Raw genomic sequence first — 25000 nt, 5'->3', positions numbered from 1 at the left:
AATCTCCCCGAGATGCTCTGAAAAGAAGCTACCAGACAGACAGACAGAAAGGAAGTGGAAGCACTCTATATAGCTGTCTTATTCCGCTAATGAGAGGGTTATTTGAGATCTCCCTCCCGGCATCGTTGGTATAAATAGGTGGAAGAAATCTTCCTGCTCTCAAATTCACAAATCTCGTCTCGTATTTATAGAGTCGAGGAGGCCAGAGGTATATTTAGCTCCCAGGACAGAGGCGTGATGTGGAACGGCTGCTATTTGCAGCCGCCAGGTCTTGCAGACCGGAAAGAGAGAGAGAGAGAGAGAGAGAGAGAGAGAGAGAGAGAGAGAGAGAGAGAGAGAGAGAGAGAGAGAGAGAGAGAGAGACTCAAAAGATATGTTTTTTTCAATGTGATATCTTTGTTGTCTCTTATGATGACAATATGTACAAGCATGAAAATAGTCATGTTAAGAGAGAGAGAGAGAGAGAGACTCAAAAGATATGTTTTTTCAATGTGATATCTTTGTTGTCTCTTATGATGACAATATGTACAAGCTTGAAAATAGTCATGTTAAAAGAGAGAGAGAGAGAGAGAGAGAGAGAGAGAGAGAGAGAGAGAGAGAGAGAGAGAGAGAAGACTCAAAAGATGTTTTTTTATTTTTTTTCAATGTGATAGTTTTTTTCTTTGTATTGTGCTCTTCATGATGACAATATGTACGAGCATGAAAAATAGTCAAGCAGTAGAGAGAGAGAGAGAGAGAGAGAGAGAGAGAGAGAGAGAGAGAGGAGAGACTCAAAAGATATGTTTTTCAATGTGTGATATCTTGGTTGTCTATTATGATGACAATATGCACAAGCATGAAAATAGTCATGTTAAAGAGAGAGAGAGAGACTGACTCAGTGGGATATACATTTAAGGAATGTCATTGCTGTATATAATGACAATATATGTAAGAATTAAAAGTCACATTATAAAGCGAGAGAGAGAGAGAGAGAGAGAGAGAGAGAGAGAGAGAGAGAGAGAGAGAGAGAATTTGTGTATCAGTAATTAGAAGAATTATGGTGCTTTTGTTGTAACAGGTTTTTCAAACCGTTTAATTTTTTTATTTTATGTTATTTTGTTTTATATTTAATTTTATTTTATTTTTGTTCAGGATCTGAGGTTGATGAACTTTTTATATATCTCTTGGTGTTGTTGAGTATTAGGACGTTCTCTTTGATGCTAATATGAAGGAATATTATATCTTTTTGTTTTAGATATTTGTTATTATTAGATATTTATATTATATTCCAGTTTTGTAACTATTATTATTATTATTATTATTATTATTATTATTATTATTATTATTATTATTCATTAGCAAACTCCATCTAATCCCTCTTATCTTTTCTTCTCTCCTCCGCAGGGAAGAAGGGAGCGGACTCCTTGCAGACTGGTTCCTACACGCCCATCAACGGCGCTCCCTCGCCGCCCCAGCCCGATTCGTTGGATCGGTCCGTCTCGCAGCAGCAGCCTCCGTCAAGCCTTCAGCAGCAGGGCGGTGGAGGAGGGGGAGGGAGCGTGAACGCCCCCCTCAAACTCAACCAGCACCCACCTCAGGAGGATTCCAAGAAGAGCAAGCGGGACCCGAAATCCGACCCCTTCAATTTCATCAACGCCCAGGACTCCGACAGGAAGAAGACCTCGGGCGGCGGAGTAGGAGCTTCCTCGGAGGACCACCACGCCAGCGCGGACGTCAAGGCATCTTCGGCGTCCTCTTCCGCCAATACCGGATCGTCCCCAACGGCCAGGCTCGGCAAGGCCACATCCGGCGACATGCCCAAGCCCGACAAACCTTTTGACTGTGAGTACCCCGCTCGAGGCGTTTTTTATGTCTTCGTCGTTATTGCTTTTTTATTCTTTTTTTTCGGGTAGTAATATTTCGGTAAAGACGAACCGAAGTATAGAGATTCCTAATCATACGTCAAGGACGCCGACTACGAAGAAATCCTTTGCAAAAAGTCACTGGAGATGAAGGATCAAAAAACTCCCACTCGGACGTCATTTGAGGTCGACAAGAATCTGACCTTACTTCTGAGAATTTGTTTTCATGCGTTAATTGATTTTTTATTAATTTATTTACTTATTTATTTATTTATTTTTAATTTATGTCACACTATTCCAACCGTGTTAAATACCTCTAGAATGACAACGAAAACAAATGACGAGATATTCTCCACTTTTTTTTATGTCATCCGTACGTCATATGGAATAGAATATAAAAGTCAGGCAAAAGAACAAGCGCTGGGACCTATGAGGTCATTCAGCGCTGAAAGGAAGATTGAGAGTTTAAAGGTATGAAAGGTGTAACAATTGAAAAAATCAGTTAACAATTCGTCAAAATTTCCTTTTTGGTGTGTTACAAAATTTTAAATGAAGGTCTTTTCAGGATGAAAATTTTAATCACACGTTTTTTTCTTTAATACATTTTCGTACGTAATACATGTTCTTTAATACATTTTCCTACTTAATACAATATTCCTAAAACATTTTCGTACGTAATACATGTTCCTTAATACATTTTCGTACGTAATAAATGTTCTGTAATACATTTTTATGCGTAATCTGTTTTAAAACATTTCAATGCTTAATACAATGTTCTCTAATACATTTTCGTACGTAATACATGTTGTTGAATACATTTTCGTAGGTAGTACATGTTCTTCAATTCATTTCCATACGTAATACATTGCTCTATTACACACTGGCATATTTTGCACAGTGTTATTTAATACATTTTCGTAAGTAATACAGTATTTTTTTATACATTTTCGTACGTAATACATTGTGCTTCAACACATTTCCTTGCGTAATGTATTGTTCTTTAATACATTTTCGTTCATAATACATTATTCTTCAACACATTTCCATACGTAATATATTATTCTTTAATACATTTTCACACATAATAAAGATGGAATTTACGACAAGCGCTTTGAAGACTTTTTCCCTTCCCGGAGGCTAGAGTGACTTATTACTTTACTTATTTATCCATATATTTAATTATTTACGATAAAATAGTGAACGACAAGTGTCTAGGAAGTGAGATGTGAATTGCAGGGTAGAGGTTAATTAATTTTGTGGAAGAGAGAGAGAGAGAGATGTGACCTTTGTAAATAAAGCCCAACCTCCTCCACACTTGAGATGATGGCGTTTCTGAGTGCTGTGAAATTGGTTCTTTTCTCCTTTGATGCTGCAGCAGTCTCTCTCTCTCTCTCTCTCTCTCTCTCTCTCTCTCTCTCTCTCTCTCTCTCTCTCTCTCTCTCGTTACTGACGTCTTAAAAATCACACTCGTTTCTAATTAATGTTTTTTATTGTCATTATGAATTTGAATGGGTTTATTTTATTTTATTTTTCTATTTAAGCCCAAATTTTTTTCCTCATTTTCAGTATTTAAAACAGTAAAAAAAACTGGTCATGTTGCAGGTTTTCATGTTTTTATATATATTTAAATATTTTTTCTCTTAAGTGTTTAGTACCTCTCAGTACAGTTTCTTTATAAACATTTATGCTGTAGAGATGTACAGTTGACTAGTGATGAAGACTGGAGACTGGATTATATATAGAGGCATATTTGAATACCATTTCCACAATTTAACTGATTTATATAAGATCAATTAATCTGTGGGTTTGGATAATTAAATATTTGTCTCTACATACTCCAGTTTTCAGCTTGCATCTCTAGTCATATGTTTTACAGATGTGTATACTTCCAAACTGCAGTAAAATTAAGTAAACACATGGCGGCAACTTATTAAACACACACCACAAACAGGTTGAGTACGAGTTTTCAAGTCATTTTCAATGTGTATGCAATACTTTTCCGGCATGTGTTAATCATAAGTTTTACAGATGTGTATACCTCCGCTCTACACTAAAAAGTGTTATATAAACCACGTTTTTCGTGTCCAATTATGGTCAAAAGAAATAGCGTTTATAGTTTTATGTTACACTCGTCTCTGAAGGCATTTCATTCAGCTGGGACTGATGGAAAATCGACAGTGAAAGAGTTAATTGAAATAAAAGCGAGAATTATTGGTTTTCATGCATTAAATAAGTTTATCAAATCATATGTTGTGAAATTTAATAACATAAAAAAGTTGATGTTTTCAGTAATATAAAAATAATTAGGGTTAGGAGACTTCACATTTAGTTGGCGTCGGCATTTTCATAGCAATTATATTGTTTGTAGAATGTACGCTTAATTTAAAAAAATCTCTAAAACTTTTTTTCCCGGGAATTCCTGTAACCATCTGTCTTTTTCCGGGAATTCTTTTGAAATGTTTTCCCTGGAATTCCTGTAAACATCCGTATTTTTCCGGGAATTCATGTAAACATTTGTCTTTCCGGGAATTCTTTTAAAATGTTTTTCCAGGAAATTCCTGTAAACATCCGTATTTATCCGGGAATTCCTTTAAAACTTTTTTTATTCGGAAATTCCTGTAAACATCCAAATTTTCCCGGGAATTGCTATAAAACTGTTTTTCCCTGGAATTCCTTTAAAACGTTTTATTTAAGGAATTCCTGTAAACATCTGTCTTTCTGGGAATTCTTTTAAAACTTTTTTCCCGGGAATTCCTGTAAACATCCGTCTTTTTCAGGGAATTCCTTTAAAACCTTTTTTATACGGGAATTCCTGAAAACATCTGTCTTTTTCCGGGAATTCCTTTAAAACGTTTTTTTTTCTGAAAATTCCTGTAAACATCCGTATTTATCCGGGAATTCCTTTAAAACGTTTTATTTAGGGAATTACTGTAAACATCTGTCTTTTTCCGGGAATTCTTTTCAAACGTTTTTCCCGGGAATTTCTGTAAACATCTGTCTTTTACCGGGAATTCTTTTAAAACTTTTTTTATTCGGGAATTCCTGTAAACATGTCTTTCCGGGAATTCCTTTAAAACGTTTTTTTTTCTTTCGGGAATTCCTGTAAACATGTCTTTTTCCAGGAATTCCTGTAAACATCTGTATTTTTCCGTGAATTCCTGTAAACATCTGTCTTTTCTGGGAATTCCTTTAAAACGTTTTATTTCGGGAATTCCTGTAAACATCTGTATTTTTCCGGGAATTCCTTTAAAACGTTTTGTTTCGGGAATTCCTGTAAACATCCGTATTTTTCCGGGAATTCTTTTAAAACGTTTTATTTCGGGAATTCCTGTAAACATCTGTCTTTTTCCGGGAATTCCTTTAAAACGTTGTATTTCGGAAATTCCTGTAAACAGCCGTATTTATCCGGGAATTCCTTTAAAACGTTTTATTTCGGGAATTACTGTAAACATGTCTTTTTCCGGGAATTCCTTTAAAACTTTTATTTCGGGAATTCCTTTAAAAGGTTTTTTTTTTTTTTAATTCGGGAATTCCTGTAAACATCTGTCTTTTTCCGTGAATTCCTGTTAACATCTGTCTTTTCCGGAAATTTCTTTAAAACGTTTTTCTATTCGGGAATTCCTGTAAACATCTGTCTTTTTCCGTGAATTCCTGTAAACATCTGTCTTTTCCGGGAATTCCTTAAAAACGTTTTATTTCGGGAATTCCTGTAAACATCTGTATTTTTCCGGGAATTCCTTTAAAACGTTTTATTTCGGGAATTCCTGTAAGCATGTCTTTTTCCGGGAATTCCTTTAAAACGTTTTGTTTTGGGAATTCCTGTAAACATCCGTATTTATCCGGGAATTCTTTTAAAACGTTTTATTTCGGGAATTCCTGTAAGCATGTCTTTTTCCGGGAATTCCTTTAAAACGTTTTATTTCGGGAATTCCTGTAAACATCCGTATTTATCCGGGAATTCCTTTAAAACGTTTTATTTCGGTAATTCCTGTAAACATCTGTCTTTTTCCGGGAATTCCTTTAAAACGTTTTATTTCGGGAATTCCTGTAAACATCTGTCTTTTTCCGGGAATTCCTTTAAAACTTTTTCTAGGGTATTCCTGTAAATATCTTTCTTTTCCCCGAATTTTTAAAGGAATTCCTGTAAACATCTGTCTTTTTCCGGGAATTCCATTAAAACTGTTTATCCAGGGAATTCCTGTAAATATCTTTCTTTTCCCCGAATTTTTAAAGGAATTCCTGTAAACATCTGTCTTTTTCCGGGAATTCCATTAAAACTGTTTATCCAGGGAATTCCTGTAAATATCTTTCTTTTCCCGGAATTTTTTAAGGAATGCCTGTAAACATTGTATTTTTCCAGGGAATTCCATTAAAACGTTTTTTTTTTTTGGCAATTCATTTAAAGTTTTTTTTCGGGAATTCCTTTTAAACGTTTTTCCGGGAATTCCTGTAAACATGTCTTCCGGGAATTCCTTTAAAACGTTTTATTTCTGGAATTCCTGTAAACATCTGTCTTCCGGGAATTCTTTTAAAACTTTTTTTGTTCGGGAATTCCTGTAAACTTCTGTCATTTTCCGGGAATTGCTTTAAAACGTTTTTCCTGGGAATTCCTGTAAACATCTGTCTTTTTCCGGGAATTCCGTTAGAACGTTTTTTTATTCGGGAATTCCTGTAAACATCCGTATTTTTCCGGGAATTCCTGAGGAGGACCACGAAAACTAGTTAGCGCTGGTTGAGTCATTCAGCGGTAAAGCCAGAGAGAGAGAGAGAGAGTCTCGCTATTGATCGGTCTTGGGTGGAACTCCTGCTAACCATTTTTCTGCTTCGTCTTAGGGAAATGAATACTACGAGTAAATTCTATGCTTTTTGCTTTCTTTACTTTCTCCTTACTTTCTTTTACCTTTCTTCCGTCAGTTCATTTTGTGCTCGTATGTAGTCTGTGTCTAATAAGTATTTCTCATCCTGTTCTTAGAGAAATTATTGCTTCGAGAGAATTCCATATTTTTTGCTTTCTTTCTTAACTTTCACTCTGTGCTTTCTTGTACCTTTCTTCAGCTCATTTTGTCTCCATGGTTGTATCTAAAGCTTTCCATAGTGGGCTTCACGTATTCATAAGTGTTTAATGCCACTCTGGAAATTTTTTTCAAAAGTATGTTACTTGAGTGAGTGAAAAAAAGGGTACTTTTTAAGAAAAGTAATGAAATAGTAAAGTTGTTTCCTTGAAAGTCTGTTGGGATAGACTGTAGTTTGTTAGCGTAGAGAGAGAGAGAGAGAGAGAAGAGAGAGAGAGAGAGAGAGAGAGAGAGAGAAGAGAGAGAAGCAGAATAAGGGAGAGAAAGAGAGAGAAAAATGGGCAGATTGAGAGAGAGAGATATTTTTAAATCCTTTACTTGAAAATCTGGTAGAATAGATTGCAGTGTGTTAGCCTATAGAGAGAGAGAGAGAGAGAGAGAGAGAGAGAGAGAGAGAGAGAGAGAGAGAGAGAGAGACGATAAATATAGCCACACTCAGAGAAAGAGAGAGAAAGAGAGAATGACGATAAATATAGTCACACTCAGAGAGAGAGAGAGAGAGAGAGAGAGAGAGACGTGAAATGCCGGCACTTTTGAATCATAAATGAGACTCCGGGAAGAGGAAAGAGCAATTAAACGGGGACAGGAAGAATAATAAAGCTAAATAAACTTGTTGCAGGCGAATTGGGGAAATGGAGATAATTGGAAAATAAAAAAATCGGGCGAGAGACATGAGAGGAAGGGAACACGAAAGGAGATAGAATAGTGTTTTGGTGGACGCGTATTGATCTTTTCCCAGGCAGTGGGAGAGAGAGAGAGAGAGAGAGAGAGAGAGAGAGAGAGAGAGAGAGAGAGAGAGAGTACTCCAGACATGTAAATTGCCTTATAATTCGCCACTTCGCCTTTTCCTAAATAGGGAGACTAATTTAAAAAATGTGTGTGGTATATATAATATATATATATATTATATACTATATATAATATATATACAGATAGATATGCATGTGTGTGTGTATGTAATATATATATATATATACTATATCATATATATATATATATATATATATATATATATATATATATATATATATTCTCTATATCATTTATATAATACATCTATATATATAATAGATATATATATAGATCTATAAATATATATATATGTATATATTATATATAGTATATATATATATATATATATACATATAATATATATAATATATTATATATTATTATAATATATATATATATATATATATATCTATATATATATATATATATATATATATATATAAATTTAAATAAAAAATATATATACAAATACATACACAGATATATATTTATATTATTTATAATTTATTAAAGAGTATATAACCGCCTAATTTAACACAAATGAATTGCTTAATCGGACGATAGATAAGAAATAAATGTTGCGTGAATCAGGGTTTTATTCATGAACTGATATAGAAGGGGTTATAATCAAAAGGATATTTTTATTGGTTGACTTGGATTACATCATGTTATATTTTTCTAGTATGAAGGTGGCGTTGATATTAACCTCGGCGTCCGGCCAGTGATATTTACAGAATTCAAATTGGGGTATTTTATTTTTTTCCGATTCATCATAGATTGCTAATATGAATTTAGGCTTCTGGAAATTGGCGATGTTTTAATGTTTCTGGACGTCAAAAGTATCGCAGATGCAAAAGGAAATGTGATGAAAGTGTTTGATTAAAGCTGGATGTCAGCTTTTTTATATAATCTGTTGTTGTGGCTATAATTGTCAAAGTTCTCATCCTTACAGATCGCAAAGAGTTAGTTTTCAGAAACGAAAGACCCAGTTTCTCTCAGAAATATCTTTCTCGCTAAATGTCCGGAAGAAGGTGAATTAAGTTATGAGTTATATGAGAAACTTGGTCGGTCAACTCCCTTGAACTACTTGGAGAAATATGATGCTTAATGGGGTCCCTAACCTACAGATACGACAGTTAACAAAGGCTAACGTAAATTGGGATATGTAATAAAAAACAGATTAGTTTTCATGATAATAACACATTTACAATCTCAGTTAACGTATATTGTCTTTACATTATTCATAAATATATCCAGGCTGGTATTAAAGGGGTCATTAGAATATTCGTATGTAAATATCTGACGCCAGCTGTGAAAAGCTTTTAGAAATACGGGTGTTTTGCCATAAGGAATAGGTTGTTTTACTTTAGGAATGAACGAGAGAAGGGATAGTATTTTTTTATGTATAATTTAGGGCTAGGGTTTTGTATAGAGGCTACGAGAAAAAAAAAATCTTACTTTTTTGTGCCTTTCCTTGATTGGATAAGAAAAATTGACCACAAAACTATTTCTCGGAGTTCTTGCGTCAACAAGATGAAGGGACACTTCCTTGGGTTAATTAGTAGTGTAGATAATTAAAAGTTGTGTATTACGTGTTTATCATCAAGTATAAACATACATGCATACTTTCGCCTTCAAACCAGAGACGGGAAAATGAATTATTTGTACTTTGAGATACAGATCTAGTCAAAATCATAAACATTCGTAGGGTTGGATTCCGAAAGAAAGGTTCAGGAAATTGTGGGAGGATTTGCCTTACAAGAAAGGCTAAAGGGAATTGTGGAATTTTTTTTTTTTTACAAAACAAGACAACTTTCCTCATTGGAGGAAACTTTCTCCGCAATTCGTCCCAATTGACCTGACCTCAAATCTGAACTTCCGGTAACGTCGGGGTTCCAAGTGCCATCGATCGATCTTCTACCTCATCATCATCATCATCATCATCATTGCCAACTGGGCTTCAGCTGATGGTGTCATTATTATTAGTGAATAATGATTAAATAAGAAGGAAAATCACAGGAGTGGTGAAGTGTTATTCGGGGTATTTAATGATATAAAAAACAGAGATAAGATCCAAAAAAAGGGAAATATTGTAACAATGGCGTAATTCAGTGTCAGCTTATCATTGATTAGGGTGAAGGGAACTCCTCCCCTTGCCCCTCCTTCCCTCCTCTCCCCACCCCCCTCCCCACCTTACAAGGCATTGGTACCTACGCCCTGAAGATATAAAGGTCCTTTATAGCTGCTGAGGTCCTTACAGGAGACGATTATTTCATCTACTGTAGAACAAAAGCCTAAAAGGAGAGAGAGAGAGAGAGAGAGAGAGAGAGAGAGAGAGAGAGAGAGAGAGAGAGAGAGAGAGAGGCGGTGGTCTTAATGACCATGAAAAAGGAGATTTGAATTTATTAGATTTAGGGAAAGAGACCATTCTTTTCATTCTGCCAACCTGCCATTGTTGTTATTTTTTTCGGCTTTAAATGCGGGTCTTTCACATACAGACACAACACCCTCTTCAAGGCTATATGGTTAGTCCTTTCTTCTTCTTCTTCTTCTTCTTCTTCTCCTCCTCCATTTTTTCTTTTTTTTCGGTTGTTCTTGTTTTTGTTTCATGTCTTTGTTTGTGCCCTTTCTCTTGTCCTTATTTCTTGTTCTATGTTTGTCCTTGGAATTTCTTGTTGTCGTTTCGGGCTTATCTTGTGATTTGTGTCTCCTTTGGGTTTTTCATGTTTATGTAAGTTTTTTTTTTTTTTTGTGGGAGGGGATTTTTTAAATTTAGCAATTGCGTCTATACGCTCACATGCCAATATATATTAGTTTGGTATGGGAGGGTATTTACAAAAGCAAACAAAACCCTACCGTAACGAAAGACTCGAGCGACGACGTTAACAAAAGATTCTTTGTTCAGATCTCTTCCTTTTGTTTGTTTGTTCATTACATAAAAGTTATGATTGTTTTACGTAATGGTATGTAACTGCCTCTCAGTACTTGTCATTTCAAAAAAAAAAAAAAATGACGACAAGATTTTTTTTTGAGAGGAAAATGATAAGACATTCATTTACTACAACTGATGTCAGTATGACACAACACTTTTGTCAGTATGACACAGCATTGATGTCAGTATGACAGCACTTTTGACAGTATGACACAGCACTGATGTTACCATGACACAGCACTGATATCAGTATGACACAACACTTTTGTCAGTATGGCACAGCACTGACGTCAGTCGACTCAGCACTGATGTCAGTATGACACAGCACTGATGTCAGTATGACACAGCACTGACGTCATTCTGACACAGCACTGACTGATGTCAGTCGACACAATACTTTTGTCAGTAAGACACAACACTGATGTCAGTATGACACAGCACTGATGTTAGTCTGAACAACATTGTGGTCAATATGACAGCACTGATGTATCTCTGACACAGCACTGATGTCATTCTGACACAGCATTGATGTCATTCTGACACAGCATTGACGTCATTCTGACCTAGCACTAATGTCAGTGTGACAAGTTCGTTGGCAAATTTTTTTTTTCTTTTTTGCGTTTTCTTTCTTACGAAGCAAAAGGGCAACCAACCCTGGAGAAGAACACGCCAGTGTAAACAGAAGAAGAAGAAGAAGAAGAAGAAGAAAACATTCTCTCTGGAATTGGGGTCCGCCCTTGGAAGATATCTCCCCCCGTCCCATCAACTTCCTGCTGCAGGTGTCAATCACGAACCTGTACCTCTCTTTGTCAGTTGACATTTCCAACTCCGGTCTCCAAGAGCACATCCTAAAAACAGTCGCGGCGAGATAGGATGCACTCCCCTTCAAAAAAAAAAAAAAAAAAAAAAAAAATCATAACGGCATAACAAATTCGTCATCTGTCTGGGCACCATTTAATTTTGATTTCAAACAAGTAAAAAATTGACGTTTTCTGTACAGCCTCTACAGCTTATAATCAAGGCCACCAGAATTAGATCTTTCTTTACGTGGTCTCGGTATATAAAGAGCTGTATGAGCCGCGGCCCTTAAAATTTGAATCACGGGGCGGTGGTGGCCTTTCCTATATCGTTGCCAGAAGCACGATTATGTCTAGAGCATTAACCTTAAATAAAAATAAAAACTATTGAGGCTAGAGGGCTGCAATTTGGTATGTTTGATGATTGGAGGGTGGATGATCGATAAACCAATTTGCAGCCCTGTAGTTTCAGTAGTTTTTTTAAGATCTGAGGGCGGACAGAATAAAGTGCGGACGGACAGAAAGCCGGGCAGTAGCTTGCTTTTCAGAAAACTGAAAAGTGAAACAGTGAGGTTGCAATGAATTATTGCCCTAAAACAATGCTCCATGTACTTTAATAATATTTTACTTACATATTTACCTATTTGTTTGTTTATTTACATTTTCTCTGATTAATAACTAATCTCTTTTCTCTGCATTACCTGTTACCTTCTTTTGTTTCTTTGAAATGAACACCATAATATTCTTTGGAAGCTTAAATTTCAAGTCAGTGGCCCCTGTGGTGGTGGGCTTGTTCCATAAGTATAGGATTCGTCTCCTGAATAATAATAATAATAATAATAATAATAATAATAATAATAATAATAATAGAAATAATAATAAGAATAATAAATAATAATAATAATAATAATAATAGCAGAAGCTTAAATGTAACTGGTGTCCCTTTGAGATCGAATCTCAAAAGAAGTTTGGAATTCCATCGAATTGTAGAAACTTCCCAATGAGCAACTTCCGTTTATTTGCATTCATAAGCTTATTTCCTGCGGTTATCTCATAACTTCCTCTAGAAAACAGGACACGAATTACGCAGCTGTCTTTATAAAAACAGAAATTTCTTTCGTGCACTTCTTAAAAGATTTCCTCCACAGTCATTTTTTTTTTCTTGTTTCAATAAAAGTAGGTTACTTTATGTATCAGTTCCTACCAATTCTACCGGTCATTTTTTTCTCGATTTGGTAAAAGTAGGTTACTTTATGTATCAGTGCCTACGAAATATGTAGATTTTTTTTTATTCATTTCCCGGAACTATGCTAAATGTATGGAATCCGAAGAGAACTTTTTCACTGTAAGTCATTGAGACCATTACTATATATATATATATATATATAGATATAATATATATATTATATATATATATATATATATATATATATATTATTGCATGGTTTGCGTATTGCCGAAAATTCTTTCTTAGATAAAGTTATTCCTGTTCGGTGACTGACACCACGATGGCAGTCGATGCTAACCTTCACAGACGACTCGATTAATACCAGACATAGGTTCCCAAATTACATTTGGGAACAAGTAAACAATATACCGTTCAACATATAAACTTGTAAAAACGAGAGCTTCACCGTCGTTTACTCGCAATATGTACCCATGATTTAAATTTATTTTATCTTCAAAAACCCCTTAAAAATCAGAAGTCTTTTCAAGTTCAAGGACACCCTACCGCAGGGGTTGATGCGACTCAACGGTATATTTGTTTACTTGTCCCAAATGTAATTTGGGAACCTATGTCGGTAATTCGAGTCGCTGTTGAAGTTCGCATCGACTGCCATCGTGTGTCAGTCACCGAACAGGATAACTTTATATAATTTAATATAGTATTATATAACATACATACATACATATATAATATAATATATATATATATAATATATAATTATATATTATATATATTAATATTATAATGTATGCATATATATATAATGCATACATTTATATGTTTATTTATTTATTTATTTACTTTCTTATTTTATGTATTTATTCTTTTAGTTATTTTTTATTTAATAACGGACCTCAATTTAAACAGGGCAGTATCTATTGGAGGTATTTATCCAGGAAAACTTACAAGCTTTCAAGACTATTGTCATATATAGATAGATAGATAGATAGATAACCATACCTGTGATATCGATGGAAAAGTATGCCCCGACTTTCAAAAAGCAAAATGCCCTCAGCAACTATGCCGTGCAGCTGGTCAGCCAGCGTCGTTCTGAAAGCTTGTGGTCAGCATGTGACCTAATATGGCCCCCCACACCTGTCACTGCAGATTTAACATTAAAGATTTAGAATCACAGATTTAACATGCGGGGATACCTTCCCATTCGTATACGGACCAGACTGTACAGAATACCAGAGATATCAATACTTGCCCGTCGTTAAAAAAAATCTACGCGTATCTGTTTCACGTTTTATAGGCATTACTTGAGGTTCATTGCATCGACCCTTCCGTAGGACCTCTAACTGCAACCCCTTTCATTCCTTTTACTGTACCTCCGTTCATATTCTCTTTTACCTTACTTTCCTCAGCCTTCTCTAGGTAGTACACCTTTCAAATAATATGTTTCGTTTCAGTAAGAATGTGAGTAGATTGTTTACGGGCTGCTCTATGAGCAAGGGCCCGTGCTGGCATAAGGCCAGCTCAATGAGAAACCATAGCGGATTGTAGGTTGATATCAGCATTTCTATTCGTGACGATGTGTGTGTGTGTGTGTGTGTATATATATATATATATATATATATATATATATATATATATATGAGAGAGAGAGAGAGGAGAGAGAGATGATAGATATATATATATATATATAGAATATATATATATATATCATATATATATATATATATATATATATATATATATAGAGAGAGAGAGAGAGAGAGAGAGAGAGAGAGAGAGAGAGAGAGAGAGAGAGACGAGGAGAGAGAGAGAGAGAGAGAGAGAAATTATATATAAAATAAAATAAAGAATATGTTCCAACGAAGATTAATAATACAAAATAAAATATAGAATATCTTCCAACGAAGACTAAATACATTCGCGCCTTTATTTCTTCTCAGTCGCGTAAACCGTTTCCATAAAATTCTTCGGCCACAACAGACATATAAAATCGACATAAGGTCAAACTGTCTGTGTTTTCTCATGCACGTGGGCAGAGGCCATCCGATATTTTCTTCTAACTCATTAGAATTCACCAGACGCCGTTGCAATGTGTCAAGCCTGTTCTTTTAATTAGGAAACTTACGGGGTAACCTGTATGGTATATGTTAAAAAAAAAAAACAAAAAAAAAAAAAAAAAAAAAAAAGTGGTGGGAGGTGGCACAGGTAGAGACTTTCAGGTTTATTTTTTTTTTTTTTATTTTTTTTTTTTGACAACTGGTGTTTGGCTTGACCATCTAAAACTGACTTTAACGGTTACATGTGAATTATTATTATTATTATTATTATTATTATTATTATTATTATTATTATTATTATTATTATTATTAGAAGACGAAGAAGAAGAAGAAGCCTATTCATGTGGAACGAGTCCAAAGGGGCCATTGACCTGAAATTCAATCTTCAGAAGAACGTGGTGTCCATTAGAAAGAAGTAACGGGGGACCAGTTATAAGTAAAGAAAAAATAAATAAATAAATAATATTTTAAGACAAGCTGACCTAGCAAGGTTAACGTTCATTACTATCACAGTCAGTAAGTGTAGAACAACACCTCAAATGACACTAGATGCTGAGCCATACATTTTTCTCACTGATTGCCAAGGTGAGGAAGGTGATTCCCCTTTTTCCAGGAAGGAATTATATATTTTTGTCATTTTTTAAAAACCAGTCTGAATAAATGTTTGGTGAAATTGTTATCAATATTTTCATGGACTTAAAGCGAGAATTGCAAAACCAATGTTCTGTCAGAGTAAAGGTCTTGAGGCTGACGGAGGTTTTGGGAATTATATATATATATATATATATATATATATATATATATATATATATCTATATTCCTATTGTTTCTTCTCGTTGCCGTTTGGAGGGTATCCTGAATGCTGTTGTGGCTGCCCAGGGAAAGGTGAGTGTTTGGGTTGGTTGGCAAAGAAGAAGAAGAAGAAGGCAAGGGGTGTTGCTTTTAAATGATTGAGTTATTTCGCATCAGGTTTTGAAATGTCTTAATATAAGAATATGGGAAGGTTGAAGGTTTGCCTGACTTAAAAGAAAAAAAAGAGTTATCTATTTCCTAAAACGTCAAAATATAGAAAGTAAGCACTATATTTCAGAGACTGCTGTCTTTTTCTCCAGGTGGGTAATGAATGAGAAAAGTTACAGAAAAGGCGGTATTTATACCAAAGGATCCATCCATCCACAGGTAGCCGTTTAAGTAGGTCACGCCCGCTGATGATAATTTATGTGTCTTATAAGAAGGAGCCCATAAAAACGCCAAAATTTAGAGAGAAAATACTATATTTCAGAGACTGCTGTCTCTCGTTAGGTAGATGAAGAGAGAGACAGCAGTCTGAAATATAGTATTTTCTCTATATTTTGGCGTTTTTATGGGCTCCGTTTATTAGATGTAATTCTGTTGTAACAGAACAGTTTTACCTGTCAATTTATGTTTGTATTTCAATATTTATCTATAGACGTGCGAGACAATTTTTAGACCAAATAACAACTTGTTTTATAATATGGCACATCGATAAAGTCGTCCCTTATCTTTCTGGATAGGCTTCCCCCCAAAAAAAAATCAGAAGTCAATTATCCTGGTTCACGCGTGACATCGATCATCTTAGCTTGTTAAGTAACTCGTAGCTAAGTCTTGAAATATGTATTCCCTGTATTTTAGAGCTCTCAGTGCAGTGAGAGGTGCAGTACAGGAGGAGGTAAGCAGTTACAGTCCCCTAGTGATGTAATGCCGAACTCTGCTGCCTTGTGAAAATAGATGCAAGGTGTGACGGGGCTTATTATCTCATCATTACCTGGCCCAGGAGGACTCAAGGTTGATGCTTTTGTCGACGAGAATTTGGACTCAACCGTTTCAGAAGACCGATGGGTCATTTTTCAAGCCTTTAAAAGCGACTGGTTTTCAAATGGTCTTGATCCATATTTCGTGTCAGATTTGTCGACCGCGGTCTCATTGTCTTCGGACGAAACAACAAAGTCAATTTTGCCTTTTTGTGACGATGAAGACATCCGGCGATTTGAGCAGTTGCCTGTTAAGCATTTCGTCTCCTGATTTTCAGCGGATTGCTGTCGTTACTTGTCACTTGTGTCTTTCCTCAGTGTAGTGTCCTGGTGTTTTACCGATATATATATATATACATCCATTCGCTCCGCTCTCTTCAATAATCGGATCTTGAATCGTCATTCGTTCTGCAAACTTGTCATGGCCGGTTACCTCAGCGACTATGTGACCGCCGAATGTTGCATCTACGTCTTGAACGTTATGAGACAGCAGCAGGTTAAAAACGATAGATTTTATGCAGGTAAGTTTTTTTTCCCCTAATAAAAGAATCTTACTATCATCGTTTGAAAATGGAAAGCGTTGGGTCGTGTCGTATGTAAGATCATTCATTTGTCTGTGCCGTGTCGATTTCAATCGTGCCGTGTGATTTCTTCGTGACCTGACGTTCGAGGTTGACGGAATTTGGTTATTATTCATTTTAATACGTTCCCTGATCTCTTAAATAGCAGTATTTTCTGGTGGTTGTAAGCTGCGCGCTTTACAAGTTGCATTTGTAAGTTGCACAGTTTATTCTCGGGTGCAACTTTTATTGGTGTTTCATGTGGTAGTGATATTTTGGTTAATGTTCTACAGATTCTGATTTCCAGGGGCCCGAATTACCTTTGAATGGGAGAAAATAAAATATATATTATATATGTTGTGACCATATCTTCGTAATAAGACGGAACTACTTGGCATCTCCAGTGTTTCATTCTCCTTCGTGGCTGTAACTTTGTTCGTATAATCATCACATTTTTTTTACTTCTTCGTGATTTAAAATCAAACACACATACACACTCACATATATATATATATATATATATGATATATATATATATAATATATATTATATATATATATATATATATATATATATATATATTATTATATATATATATATATATATAGATATTATATATATATATATATATATATTTTATTTATATATAATAATACATAATTTTTATTATATATATATATATATATATATATATATATATATAGATATATAGATATAAAACAGTGGAATTAGTACTACTTCCTTGACTGCTCTGTTTGTGATATTACTTCGTGGTAACGCCAGGCTTTGGAATTCATGCTTCGCTTATGTCTTCTAAGGTTTCCCGTGACTTCCTTCGTTTTGAGAGGTCTTTGCTTCATTTTATACGCGGGGGGGGGGGGGGGGGGGGAGGTGTACTGTTGGCATTACTTACGGTTCTTTGCACCGCCCCTTACTAAGGCCCCTAGCTGCAACCCCTTTCATTCCTTTTACTGTACCTCCGTTCATATTCTTTTTATCCAGTGTTTTCCAACCGCCAGCAGTTGTTTCATAGTGCAATTGCGAGGTTTTCTTCCTGTTACCTTTCAAACCTTTTCATTATCAGTATCTTTTTCTTCGCCTTAATTCTATATTCTATTAAATCTGCTCTATTCCATTCACTCCAACGGTGTCACAACCCAATCTTTCTGAAAACTACAGTGATCGAAAGACAAAAGCGAAATGCACTTACGTTTGCTTCTTAAAATATAAAATGAGTCAATATAATCCATTTTTAAAAAATCAGAAAATAAACAAACTCCTCAACCACTTTACTCCTGAGTCTTGCTATCCATCACCGCCCGTAGGGCCACAAATCCATCTCCCGAAAAAAAGAAAAAAAAAAAACTGACCGCTAACGTCCTCAGGTCCTAGATCTCTCTGTCGACTTCGTCAGTTCGTCCGAGATTGCTTCGTTAACGGGGGCGTTCGAAGTCGGTTTGGATACGTTATGTAAGAACGTCTGTATTGGCAGGAGCCAGACCCTATCGTGTGTGTGTGTGTGTGTGTGTGTGTGTGTGTGTGTTTGCTTTCTTTTAATTATCTTATAGATTAGTGGGTGAATTCGAACTGCTTTCTTGTGTGGAGTTTTGGGTGAACTCAAACTGTTTTCTTATTACAGTTTTGGGTGAATTCGAACTGCTTTCTTGTGTGCAATTTTGGTTGAATTCGAACTGCTTTCTTGTGTGCAATTTTGGGTGAATTCGAACTGATATCTTGTGTGGAGTTTTGTGTGAATTCGAACTGATATCTTGTATGGAGTTTTGGGTGAATTCGAACTGCTATCTTGTGTGCAATTTTGGGTGAATTCGAACTGCATTCTTGTGTAGAGTTTTGGGTGAATTCGAACTGCATTCTTGTGTAGAGTTTTGGGTGAATTCGAACTGCATTCTTGTGTAGAGTTTTGGGTGAATTCGAACTGCATTCTTGTGTGCAATTTTGGGTGAATTCGAAATGCATTCTTGTGTAGAGTTTTGGGTGAATTCGAACAATTTTTTCAGTTTTGAATGATTTCAAACCGTTTTCTTATTGCAGTCTTCAAAATTCTAGATAAGTGGGGGTGAATTCGAGCTTTTCCGTGTGCAGTTGGGCGAATTCAGAACTGGTTTCTTGGTGTACAGTTTTGGGTGAATTCGAACTGTTTTCTTATTGCAGTTTTCGAAATCCTTCTAGATCAATGGGACGAATTCGAACTGCAGTCACCCAACTTCTAAATGATTTAACGACTTTAAGATTATTGACATTTATGATTTTTTTTTCAAATGTAGTTTCTTTCCCGATCGTAGGCTGGAAAAAAATCATCAGTGTGGTCGTTGTGTTATCCCAGGCTCTACAAAAATATCATAATTGATGCTTTGTGTGTGCCCTTTTTTTCACTAGTTTACAATGTCCATGTGTGGTAACTATATTATGACTGATGATTCATTTAAATGTTTGAACCTTTCAATATTCACAGACATTTCGATCTAAGTAGAGAGAAGAATTGGTGGGTACGGTTCAGATTAGTAATTAAAATTCATTTATTTATATCGGGGAAAGATCAACAATTACGTATATATTTAGATTGGTGAAAGTACTGAGTAGACTTCTTTCCTTTCACAGGAATCATTCCGTCAAGTTTTAGCTTTCTGTCGATCGCCAATCTTATCGAAAGGCATTTTGAAAGTTCGTTTTCTCTTGAAGAAAATGGACCACTTCTTTTTATAGGGATGAGGGTCTTGAATTATGTTGATTACAGAAGAAAGGCTTTTTAAGATCAACTTCCTTTTGGCAAAGTACAAGAGAAAGTTTGGTATTATTTTTAAGTGGCTAAGGTCCAGACATCTGTTTTTATAGGAAGAGGCTGTTTCCATATTCGTCGTATCTCCCGATCTTCAATCCATGGATGAAATACAACCCGAATCTCTCTCTCTCTCGTAGAGAATATTAATAATGTGTTCTTTTAAGGGCAGGTATCAGTCATGAAGACCAATCTCTCTCTCTCTCTCTCTCTCTCTCTCTCTCTCTCTCTCTCTCTCTCTCTCTCTCTCTCTCGTAAAGAATATTAATAATGTGTTCTTTTAAGGGCAGATATTAGTCAGGAAGACCTCTCTCTCTCTCTCTCTCTCTCTCTCTCTCTCTCTCTCTCTCTCTCTCTCTCTCTCTCTCTCTCGAGCTTTGGTGTTGTATGTCACTTGTAGGAGGACGAGTGACCCTTTTGTAAGCTTATGTGATTTTCATATTTAATTTATAATCCTAATTAAGACTTAAGGTTTTGTTAATATTATTCTTTTATTTCTGCTTTTGCATACTGCGGAATTTTCTGTTGAATATCTATTTAATTCAGAGAACCACAGAATACCACATGATTGTACGATCAACTTTACATTCAAGTTCTCACTCGGCCGATCCCGTGCATTGTGACTTGATGACGCGAGCGTATAGCAGGCTGGATTCTAGCCATATGGCTTGTTTTATCCATTCTCCCTATAAGGAAAGGATGTTGAACTTGTAGTAGATGCATCTTGTAGAGCGGACTGCCGAAGAGAGCGGGCTACTTACCTGAACTTACCTGGGCCAGGTACTCTGATGACGTCTGTTAATCCCAAACCCTGTCATTAACCTGCCTTGTAGGGTGGGATTACTGTCGTATGTGTTTCGGCAGTTATCAAGGTCCTTTCCTTGCTGGTGAGAGCTGTCCGTTGATTTTTGTGGATCAGCGCGAAGTGGTCAGGGATCATTCGTAACTCTTCGGTTGCAAAGCGCTACTAGAGCCGTTATCCCGCAAGGAGATAGGAGTGACCCTCGATGTAGATCTGATATTCTGTTTGCAGTTTATCGCTGTCAGTTGATTTGTACTTTCGTGCTGTGAAGGTGTCTTTTTTTTTTTTTTTTTTTTTTACGCGTGGAGATGTTTGGTTTTCAAATTGTGTTATAAAACATTAAGTTTAACTGTGGATTTTATTTATTTATTTATCTTTATTTATTTATTTATTTATTATTTTTATTATTATTATTATTATTATATTATTATTATTATTATTATTATTATTATTATTATTATTATTATTATTATTATTATTATTAACGTATATTGAGCAATATAATTCAGAAATGTATATTTATATATATATATATATATATATATATATATATATATATATATATATATATATATATATATATATAGGTTAGTTTTAAGCGACAATGACATCGCTACGTTTTTTCAAGTTTCCCAAAATAAATCCGTTTATTTCGCGAGTGTTTTATTTATTCATTTATTTTATTATGCTTTGCATATTTAAGGTATGTCTTAAGTTTTTGTCAGTTTCTGATCATTGCCACGAAGAGAAGAGAGGAGAGAAAAAAAGAGAGAGAGAGAGAGAGAGAGAGAGAGAGAGAGAGAGAGAGAGAGAGAATATATGTATGTGACCACCGCTTTTCAAAAGTATGACCTGCAAGTTAATTTAGGGCAAGGAATGCAGAGGAGAGAAGAAGAGAGACTATGTTTGACACACGCTGGGCATTTGTCGACGGATATGCACTCATTCGTTCTATTCCTGGTCGTACTTAGGACGACTTTTCATGGCTCTCCACCAGAACTACCACCGCCCGAGACGCGTCTCTCTCTCTCTCTCTCTCTCTCTCTCTCTCTCTCTCTCTCTCTCTCTCTCTCTCTCTCTCTCTCTCAAAAGTCGTAAACTAGATATGATTAATCAGAAGTCTCGTTCAGCCTTTTCAGACGCGTATTCCGCCTTTTATTATTTCCTGTGATGTTTTCTTCTTTCTCCCTTTTTATCTTCTTTCTCCCTTTTTAGTGGTTTATTTTTGCGGCTTAGAAGGATTTGATGATAATCACCTGATACCTTTTTTTTTTTTTATTTATTTTATTTATTTTTCTTTTAGCCGAGCAGAAATGAATAAAAGTAAACATGAGGTTTTATTCTTATTTGTTTTGGACGTATTAGTAAGGTGTAGTTTACTTAAGAGTATCGTATACCTTTATTCCATAGAGTAGGTGCTGCTCTTTGTGAGAGATGATAAGTGCTTACTTTTGTGATTCCTTAGTGTGTATATATATATATATATATATATATATATATATATATATATATATATATATATATATATATATATATATATATATAATAATTTAGTGTGTGTGTGTGAGAGAGAGAGAGAGAGAGAGAGAGAGAGAGAGAGAGAGAGAGAGAGAGAGAGAGGATTCAGGTCCTCATCCGAGGTCTGAGGACAGATCGGCTCCAAATCAAATAACCTCAGTTTGAGAAGAGAGAGAGAGAGAGAGAGAGAGAGAGAGAGAGAGAGATGAGAGAGAGAGATGAGAGAGAGAGAGAGAGATGGCTCAGGGCAAAGCCACCACCCGACAGAATAAAGAGAATTTTAGCACGAGGTGCGTATGGAATATCGAACAAGATCTCCAACTTCGGAGATTCGAGATGAGCGGAATCGTCTTGTTTATTTGTAGACGCTGCATAGGCGAGATAAGTGTCTTTATAAACACACTCGATCACTCTCGGCAAATAAGTGGCCGGAATGACGAGAGTGCAACAGGTGCCGAACAGAGAGAGAGAGAGAGATCACTAAAATTTGCGGATAAACTAACCGTTCGTGAATTGGCTTCAGATTTGTGACCAGGATATCAGATGTCACAATTGGATTTAAATCTTGTTGCACAGGTCAGGCCATCTCTTCCCACATTCACTGTGGTAGTAGGTAACTCTAGGCTAGACTAAGCTAAGATAGTCTAGGTTAGGCTTGACTAGGGTAGGCTAGAGTAGGCTAGGCTAATCTAGATTAGGCTTGGCTTGGCTAGTCTATGTTAGGCTAATCTAGATTAGGCTAGGCTAGGCTAGGCTATGTCAGGCTAACCTAGATTAGGCTAGGCTAGGCTATGTCAGGCTAACCTAGATTAGGCTAGGCTAGGCTATGCCAGGCTAATCTAGGCTAGGCTTGGCTATACTAAGCTAGACTAGGAGGCAATGCTCGGTCACCTATTTCATGGGTATTTGTACTCGGAAAAAAATCAGTGTAGTTTTAGTCTAGGTCTGTATTTTCCTTGCTCTTAATTAATATTTTCTGTGTTGGAGTTTGCTATAAAACAATCTTGCTGAAACAAGAAGTCCTTCGCTCTGAAGTCCTGTCCGTATCCTCTGAAAGGTAGTAGGATATCGCCATATGCCAGCGTTGTTCACCATCATCAGAAACTCCTGATAATAGTGCACCAGCACCTGTTCTGGTTACCATACTTCCCTTAATTACCTTTTTTTTTTGTCATAGTTTTGTTGAATATTTTTTGCTGTTAGGTTAAATTCAGCAAATTTAAGCAGTCTTTTCGTCTAATCAAAGCGGAAATTGAGCGCTGGTGTGTTAATAGATATTTGGCAAATTCTGCCAATTTAAACAGTGGCAGTACTTATGTCTTAAAAATGCTGAAATTCTCACATATTTTCCATGTCTTAAGAAATGTTTGACATGTGCCACTTATTCCAAACCTTACTTCAATTGGGGGATTTGAGATGACGAATCATGAAGTTTGGACTCGATTTTTTTTTTTTTCTATTTAAGTAGTCCGGTTAGTTATCCTGAATTTCAGAAAGGTAAATCCCCTTGTGAAAAGAATATGTATGTAATGCATTCTTGTAATTAGGTTTACAGTCAATATATAGGTCTTTCGTATTGTCATTCATTGCAATAGGAAACAAGTGAAAAATGTGCAGAAGTTTCTTTGGCGAAATCGAGTTTTCTGTATAATCAAGACCACCGAAAATAGATCTATCTTTTGGAAGTCTCGGTTAAACGCCGTACGAGCCACGGTCCGGTGGTGACGTATGTCGCTGACTGAAGCACGATTATGGTTAACTTTAAATAAAATAAAACCTACCAAGGCTACAGGGCTGTAATTTGGTATGTATGATGATTGGAGGGTGGATGGTCAACATACCAATTTGCAGCCCTCTAGCCTCAGTAGTTTTTAAGATTTGAGGGCGGACAGTGAGGTGAACGTTTTCAGATTAGTTGTTGCAGCTGATCTCTGTCGTAACTATTTACATCTGTACTTTGAATAAGGCTGTTTAATTTTATGATTGCTTCTGACGTGAACATTTGTGTACATATATTTAAATATTCGCTCTAAACTTATTCCATTGCTGTTCTGATGTGTATTATTATCGACACAACTTCTCTTATATATTTAATTATTCGTTCTGAACTGAATCCATTGCTGTGTTCTGATGTGTCCAGATGTGTTTTATGGTCAATAGAGCTATTTTTATTTGATCGCCAGATCTGAATTGATTCCATTACTGTGCTCTGATGTGTTCATATATTTAATTATTCGTCCTGAACCGAATCTATTGCAGTGTTCTGATGTGTCCTGGTGTGTTTTTTGGTCAATAAAGCTTCTCTCATGTATTTGATCGTTAGATCTGAACTGATTCCATTGCTGTGCTCTGATGTGTTTTATTGTCAACAGAATTTCGCTGACAAATTTAATTATTCGCTCGGAACTGAATCCATTGCTGTGTCCAGATGTGTTTTATTGTCAACAAAACTCCTTTATGGCCATTTTGCCTCGTGTTGCGTTCTCTTCAAACTCGTAAACAAAAACCTTAGATGGCTCTGAAGGAACACCACCCCCATGGGCCATCTGAGACCATTTTCGGCCACGGGGCTCTTAAGCCGTCAACATTTCGCTTGCTTTAAGTCTACTGGGGGGACAGGGGGGAGGGTTGGTTGGGGGGGGGGGGCGATGGGAATTAAGTAGTTCGCCTCATTTGAGAGGCGTTTCCCCTTAGTCTCTCTCTCTTTCCTTATTCTCCCTCTACCTCCCTCCCCCTCTCTCTCTCTCTTTTTCTGCGGAATGCGAAGACATGTTTCGAAAGCTTCGCGGAGAGGAATCAATACAAAACGGACCCGAGGTGACCTTTTTGTAGGTGGGATAGGAAGACGTCGTTTCCTGGAAAGGGCCTCTCTCT

At 36.0% G+C, this 25000-nt stretch overlaps 1 protein-coding gene across 3 annotated transcripts in view; it reads left to right on the top strand.

The window, feature by feature from the left end:
* LOC135216326 (cAMP-dependent protein kinase catalytic subunit 1) overlaps positions 1 to 25000 on the top strand; it is a 794959-nt gene that overhangs the window by 480036 nt on the left and 289923 nt on the right. For all 3 annotated transcript variants that reach the window (XM_064251501.1, XM_064251500.1, XM_064251502.1), the window contains exon 2: positions 1384 to 1821. In XM_064251501.1, the coding sequence (XP_064107571.1) occupies positions 1384 to 1821 (438 nt within the window). The remainder of the gene's footprint in view (positions 1 to 1383; positions 1822 to 25000) is intronic.

The sequence above is a fragment of the Macrobrachium nipponense genome, chromosome 6 (genome assembly GCF_015104395.2).
Source record: "Macrobrachium nipponense isolate FS-2020 chromosome 6, ASM1510439v2, whole genome shotgun sequence".
In the NCBI taxonomy this organism is placed as follows: domain Eukaryota; kingdom Metazoa; phylum Arthropoda; class Malacostraca; order Decapoda; family Palaemonidae; genus Macrobrachium; species Macrobrachium nipponense.
This window is presented reverse-complemented; position numbering and strand designations above follow the sequence as displayed.